The sequence below is a fragment of the Nematolebias whitei genome, chromosome 8 (genome assembly GCF_014905685.2).
Source record: "Nematolebias whitei isolate Nwh7 chromosome 8, NemWhi1, whole genome shotgun sequence".
Classification (NCBI taxonomy): Eukaryota; Metazoa; Chordata; class Actinopteri; order Cyprinodontiformes; family Rivulidae; genus Nematolebias; species Nematolebias whitei.
Window position 1 is genome coordinate 26,986,808 of NC_056505.1, and position 7,731 is coordinate 26,994,538.

The window sequence follows — 7,731 nt, forward strand, 5'->3', positions numbered from 1 at the left end:
CATTGTGTCAACTGCAGATTATTGCAATAATCTGATTAAGATTTCCTTAATCTCTAATGGAATCCAAAACAACATTGTTCTATGAGGTTAAACCAAAAAAAAAAAAAAAAAATCCTGAAAATTAATGCCAGAGGAAATCTGCTTACTTTGGACTTACATAGTGGCATCCCTTGCCTCCGGATAGGCCGTGGGGGAGAGAAAGCCCTGTGGAGTTAGTCCATATGGCATAACAGTTGGCAGATGTACATTTTTGAGGTCTTGATGGTGCTCTATGTAATCTACTGGAGTCTAATCTCTGGAATATGCTGGTAGAGCATGCAAAAATAGCTGTTTTCCTTCCCCTTTACACTTTCAGCATCACCATATTTGAGCGTTGACATTTATGCAAGAAGTCAAGTGTTAAGACTACATTAGAGAGTGTGTGAGGATTCTTGCGCCTCAGGACAGATTCAGTGCCATGTGACGTGTTGTGTGCGGTTGGCTGATGAAGCGGTGATGCTGACAGGATTGACACTCTGATCACATCTCACTTGGAAAAAAGTCACATTTTTTTAAACTGATCCTCATCGTTTCTGTAATTCATCCTGTCTATGAGGGCTGCACGGGAGTCGAGTAAACACCATGCAGCAGAGATCAGAGCAAACAAATCAGATGGGGAGGAGGTGGAGGAAAGGAGGGGGGAGGGAAGGATGGCAGGGGGAGGTGGGGGTTAAGTCTGTTTGTGTGATACGGAGAGAAACAGTCGGGAGGAAGAGAAAAAGAGGATCCAGTGTGTTTGCTTCACCTCCTGTGATCAGTTTTCCCTTGAAGATCTATCTTCAGCAGCACCAGTGGAGACAAGAAGAAAAAAGAAAAGAAGAAGAAAGTGCAGTTCAGAGCTGCTGCATCCTTCTCCCATCACCCGAGCTTCAAACAAGTGAGGAATGCTAAATGATCATTGCTGCTTCGGAGTGCAAGAATATAAACCCATGGGATTGTTACAGCACGTAGCTGAACTTTTAATCTTCAGAACAATCCCATGGATTTATCTCATTGTGTTGCATTTGTGCATCTCTCTATGGATGGCTGAAAACAATGAAGTGATGAAGTGATATTCAGTGAGTTTTACTGGCATGTTATTTTAATTATGTTTTTCCAATTTTTTGAGGATTACATTTTCACCTCTGTCTTTTGAGTTTTCAAGCAGCTGCACCGACTCGTTGCTGTAGTGCCATTTTCTTGTTAATGCTCAGTTAAATTCCTCTGAAAATCCTGCTGCTTTGTACAGTTTTTTCCATGAATTCTCCTCTAACAGCTTTTTTATTCACTTCACTGAGCAGACCTTCTTCCACATTGGCGTTATCAGCTTTTTGTTTAATATTCAAACTCGTAAATTCTTGCCTTCTCTTCCTCCCTTTTCTCTAGATATCAGAATATTTTACTGCATTTCCCTATGTTCACATGTATCACTGCAGTAGTGTGTTTTGGTGCATGCATGTTTGCATAAATTATGATTTGGGATGCCAGAACTAATTATAATTATCAGTTACACCAGCTGCCTTATTGGAACAGCTGTCTGTCATATCATGGTGGAGATAATTAGCCTCCTTTCTTCTTTCTCACTCTTTTCTAAATGAGGGCAATGGGTTTGTGTGAATGATATTGAGACCTGTGTTTGAACTGTGTTCAGATCCAGTCCAAAAGTGCCAACACACCGAGGCGTGGGGGGGGGGGGGGCTTCGAGGGGGCTTTGATGGCTAGTCCTGGGAGGATCTGCTCTTGCCCCAGTTTCTGTAGCTGGAAAAGACTTCATGGTTAGAAAAAGATAGCAGCAGCTGGAAAATAGCCTTGTGGAGACACATGTGATAAAGGAGCTCTCTCTTCCCTCTGCACAGTCCCCCTTGCCCCCCCCCCAACCCCCGTATGAACGAGCTATAACACAAATTTCACAGTTCACGGGCTTTAATGGGCTGATGCAGGCTGTCCATCATCCTGACTGCAGAGCTCCATAGGAGACCCGGCGGTCAGAAAACCGACTCCACTCTTCACCAGGCATGTGTAGGATCACATGAGCAACAAAAAGAGTGTGCTATTCTTAGCCACATCTTCATATCCATGGAAAAGGATGCTTTTGACAGAAGGGAAAACATTATGCTGCTTTGATCTTGAGATGTTGAGATCCAGATGCAGGAAAACCAGGAGAAAAGTCCAGAGATAAAGATGTCTTGGCGATAACTTTGACCCTTGTGCTGAAGGCACTCCCTAAAGTGACCATATTGCCCCCAGCATTAAGACACCTGAACTGAACTGCTGGCAGGGAGAAAGAAAATTATCTTGCATCACCTGCAGCTGCTAAACCTGCTTATTCCTAAACACTAAAGCAATTCAGATCTACTTGCTCAGTTTTGCTACTTTCGTCAAAAAAAGCAAGAAAGCTTCCCGTTGTTTAATTGCTGCTGACACGTGCAGAAGTGTGCCTGTTCGTGGCCGCTTCCCTAAGAATCCCAGGAGGAGACGGGAGGGAGGCTGCTGATGTGGTTGCTTGGAGACTGCTGGAGGTAGATCATGAAATGCAGAGGGAAAACAGAGGCTACTCACTCAGCTGGGAGCGTACCGAGTTGTGTAATGACAGGAAGTGTCAGATGAGGGCAAGGAAGGGGAGGTGGAGTGGAAAAACTGTTGAGGGCGAATAAAAAGCTCTCACACAAATCCTGTAATGAGCTGTTATTAAATTCTGTCTGGAGTGAGTTCATCCAAGATGCTTTTGTAACCGTCTTTAAGTAGATTCGGCCCATATGAGCTCCTATCATGTGTCTGTGTTTGTGTTTACGCTCAGCTCTCTATATTCACGTTTATCTCTACTTCTAATGGCAGATGACAGAAATGAACGCCCCGCTTTCCACACCGTGCAACATCAAGATCTGTGAGGTGACCTGTGACTCTTTCCGCATCATGTGGGACATGACCCCAGAGGATTCTGCCAGAGCCACACACTACTTCATCGACCTGAGCCGCAAAGAGAGCAAGGACCCCAATCGTTTCAAACACAGGGTCAGAAAAACAGCTGCATTCTAGAGCCTCGGCTCTCCTCTGATCTAGTTTACACTGGTTTCCACAATGCAACTGGCCAAAAAAAGTTCTGTAAACGCTGTATGCATGAGCAAGACAAGAAAACATGTCCTTTTAGTCAAATAGCTTTATTAGCACCTGTATTGCATTACCTTGTGGTGTTTTGAATTGTAGGGAAATAAAAGTCTATGCAGTGTCGTTGCACCCTTTCAGTCACTTCTAATACAGGCGGAAAGGAAAACGTGCACAGTCAACATCCTCGGGCTGGTGACTCAGTTGGACATTGTTTCTTTTTAAAGTGGACAAAAGCCGACAGGTTCTAATGCAGCACCAAACCGTTTTAAACTTGCCTAAAGTGAAGCACACCGTGGTACGTGCAATTTCTATAAGTAGGTTTCTGTGGAAAAGTTGTGGATAATTTGTATTTTATCTGTTCCAGACAGCTCTCTGAACAACCTCAGTTTAGACAAATAGAGTTTAATCCTGACCGGATCGACGAGCTAACAGCTGATTTGGAGGGCCTGAATTAAAAATGGATTCCTGCCATTTTAAAATGAACTATAAACTTTATTATTAATTATTATTATGTATTATTAATTATAATTATTATTGCATTAAGTGTATAATCACTAGAATGAGGAACAACTTCTACCCAGACTATAATTCTTAACCAGGAAAATCACTGTAATGCCACTTTCATTGGTGATGTGTGATTTATCTGTGCTGCTGATTATCCATGCTGCTGATTATCCATGCTGCTGATTTCTTACCCATAAGCTTCACACCCATCTGCTCACAGCAGACTCATGTTTAGGTTGCTGTTTAATTCACTGTAATATATTACATTATTATTGCTTAGCGTATATCTTAGATCCTTATACACTGTTTTTTTTAAATACTTTATATTTTACTTATTTTTGGGTGTAAATGAGACCTTGAGTACACAATTTTGTTCCACCTCATGTGCCACACGTGATGCGAATGACAATATAGAACCTTGAACTTAAAAAAAATAAAATCACGATGAAGATGTTTTATAAACATTCACACTGCTGTCAGGTTTGTATCTACTGTAATTCTTATTTCCATTGAATTATATTGTTATTAATGAGCACACAAGCAGCAGCAGCAACTAGATGTGGGACTTCTGGGGCAATAATATGGAAATATGAGGAAATATATTTCTGCTGGAATAAAAGTTTCATACACACTTGATAGTATTGTAAAGGTATTTTATATAAAATGTCTCTCAAAATTTGAAATTAGATTATATATTAAGGGAGTCCACTTTCATATTGAACCAGTCTAACTAACTTTAACAATATCCAGTCAGAATTTAACTTTCTTTCTCCAGTTTGAGGTTGTTCAGAAAACTTTCTACGACAGGTAGGATATTAACTGTTTATAAACTTTCCACATAGCTCTACTTCTAAGGATTGAAGTATTCATTTAATGAAAAAATAGTCGTGAAACACAACAGAAACATTTATTTCTACATTCTCTTCTTCATTCAAACTTAATGTCCAGCAGTTATTAGTGTTTGTTTTAACTGTGAGCTGCTTGTGTCTGAAGCCCCTGATCTACGCAGATTCATCCATTCATTAATAAATATCATAATGCATACATTATTACTGCCCTTTATCAACATGTTTTCACTTTCACTGTGTGCATAAGATTTATAACAGCATTACATTTATGTGACCAAATAAATTAGTTTATTTCAGCTCCACTACCTGCTAAAAGTAATAAAAGTCATGAAATTGTAACAACTCTAATACTTTGTTCTAATAAAATATATATGCACATAAAAACAAAACTATAAAAATAAACACATTAACATACTTCTTCCTGTAAATGGGAGTAATGAACAGGAATTTGAGCTTATTGATTCAGGCTGTGTTCAGAATAAAAGTGTTTTGATTGAGTCATGGCCTGCACAGCTGAGTGTGGAGAGACTGAAGTGAAGGGATGTTCCCTCTCAAAGATCTACATAAAGTGACATAAAGACGCATCAGACCTGTTGACATATGAACCTCTAATTAGTGATGCTTCTTGTAGGCCTCGTCTGAAACAAAGCTGCTGATTTGATAAGACTATCCTTGCTGCAGCAGCTTAGCTTCAAATATAAAAAGTGTGCAAATGCAGGAAAGCTTTGAAGGAAAACCATTGATTCAACAGTTAGAGTTGCATTGAAGATGTTTAAACACACAGCCTGTTATAATCCTGCATCCTGGACCTGACATCACCTCTGGTACTTTGTCATCCAGGATGTGCCAACAAAGCTTGTGGCCAAGGCCGTGCCTCTCCCCATGGCGGTTAGAGGACACTGGTTCCTCAGCCCACGGACTGAGTACTGTGTCGCCATTCAAACAGCTGTCAGGCAGCCAGACGGGGACTACCTGGTGTCCGAGTGGAGCCAGGTGCTGGAGTTCTGCACTGGAGGTACGATCTAAAAATAACATCATGTGGCTCAAGCACAGAGGTGGTGAATTTAGTTGTTACTAACATTTTTATCATTCTACTTTGCAGACTACGCTGTGGAACACCTGCAGCAACTTCTTGACAAGGCCAAAGGCTCTGCAGGACGGCTGCTGAAATTCTCTGTATTTTATCGCAACCAGCACCCAGAGTACTTTGACTTTGTCAGGTCAGTGCTGTTCTCCTGTCTCTTTATTCTGTTAAAAAGTCACGCTCACAGCAATGTTCTGTTTAACCCTCAAATTAGGAGGGAATGTGGGGGACTGATGCGTCCAGCTCTGAAAGACAACAGTGGGAGTCATGGCTCTCCGATTAATGGGAAGCTGCATGGAGTCTTCTTCAGCTGCAACACAGAGTTCGACACTGGGCTCCCTCCCAAAGATTCTCCCTACGGACCTCTGCGGTTCCAGATCTCAGCTGGCCACCTGCTGAACCCAAACATCTGCCTGTATTTTGCGGACTTTTACTGCATGTACACAGCCTATCACTATGTGGTGCTGGTTCTGGCTCCGGTCGGTACAGAAGGGGATGCGTTCTGTCGCACACGCCTCCCGTTGCTGGACTTGACCTCTAACCCATTCCTGACCTACACTGCCCCACAGAGGCAGGGGGAGGAGCCTGTGTTCTGCCACGCCAGTGACGTCATCCTGGAGGTGCTTTTCACAGGGCCGGTTCCTCTGGATCAGGGCTCCGTGGAGCAGATCAGCGGGCACCACCAGCTCATGAGTCTGACCACAGCCAACGCCAAGAAAGACCCGAGCTGCAAGGTGTGCAACATCAGTGTGGGGCGCTGAGGGGAGTGCAGATGCTAGACAGATGTGATGTTGAACACTAAACTGGGCATGACGGAAAGAGTTTAGATCATTTAAAGTGAGATCCATCTTGGGATTTGTTAAAACTGCCTTCAAGCCAGGATTGTAGCATAAAATCCAACCATCTTGGTCGGCCTCATGCTCACCTGATTAATATCTTTCATGCATATATTTAAACTCCTTTTTATTCCAGGCTATTTTAATGGCCCCTCCCTGCAGTGAGCCCCCGTAAACACAAGTCCTATGACCCTGTTTCTACTTTCCCTCCTGCCTGAATTAGAAGTGTGCTTTTTATATCCAGTAAAAATAGCTTCCTCCAACAATGCACAACTTCGTCGTGGTCATATATGCTCTTTTTACCTCGCTTCATGTTTTCTTTCGTTTATTGTTATTTTACAGTTGAGCAACTTTGCCCTGGCTGTTTCAAAAATATTTGACTTTGAAAAGAGCTTGACAATTTTTTTTCAATTCTTATACATTTAGACCGTTTTCTGTCGCCTGACTAAACGTGGAAAAATATCTAAGATCTTAACTCCAATCTACAGCATCCATACGAGTGCTTAATTTGAGCCGGGTCCTGCCAGAACAGGATCTGGCTGAGAACGCTCTTATTTTGACGGTGTGTTACGGTAGCTGTTTGCTTGGATCCGGTAACTCTCAGGCTTACTAATCATAAAGTTATGAACAAATATGACTGCCTTGAACGAATAAAACTTATATTGGATATGTAAACTGAAAATAATTACATAAACACTCATTTTAAACACAACCGCCGAGCTGCTCCTTCAAGTAGCATCTCCGGCCCTAAAAGAGTGGTGGGGGTGAGCGCCGAGCTCACCAGGAAGTCATACGTGGGCAGGAGCCCAGATGGATGAGGCGCCTGGAGGTTTCACATGCGGAGTTGGATAACAACGAGCAGGGACAGAGTCGGGCTCTGAACCATCAAGGGGGGTAGGATGCTTGACAGAAACAGACACCCCTCCAGCCACCCTGCCCACTATTTGCATTCCGGCATTGATCTGTTTACAAATCAAGCCCTGATCCATACCAAACACTTTGCTGTGTTAAACATTAACTGCAGAGTATTGATTGTACCTAAGAATATTTGATCGCATGATGGCTTGGTGGTTAACACTGTTGCCCCACAGCAAGAAAGTCCTGGGTCCAATCCCTGGTTTGGACCTATAGGCTCCTCCTGTGTGGAGTTTGCATGTTTGTCTTGTGTTTGTGTGGGTTTTCTCCAGTTTCCTCCCACAGTTCAAATCATGCACATTTAGGGTACCTTCAGGTTCAAGACTCCCTTGCAAAAGGAATCTGTGATCTCAGTGAGATTTGTCTGGTTAAATAATAATAATAATAATAATAATAATAATAATAATAATAATAATAATAA

The 7,731-nt window shown here is 42.3% G+C and overlaps 2 protein-coding genes across 2 annotated transcripts in view; one reads left to right on the forward strand and one right to left on the reverse strand.

Annotated features, from left to right (window-relative positions):
• The window catches only part of sorbs3 (sorbin and SH3 domain containing 3), a 111,337-nt gene that overhangs the window by 99,568 nt on the left and 4,038 nt on the right, over nt 1-7,731 (reverse strand). The gene's annotated exons all lie outside the window — the stretch shown is intronic.
• Nucleotides 723-6,560, forward strand: LOC119414010 (phytanoyl-CoA hydroxylase-interacting protein). Its single transcript, XM_037681120.1, has 5 exons — nt 723-916; nt 2,854-3,030; nt 5,316-5,490; nt 5,578-5,695; nt 5,774-6,560. The coding sequence occupies exons 2-5, from the start codon at nt 2,854-2,856 to the stop codon at nt 6,318-6,320; spliced, it is 1,017 nt and encodes a 338-aa protein (XP_037537048.1). The 5' UTR covers nt 723-916; the 3' UTR covers nt 6,321-6,560.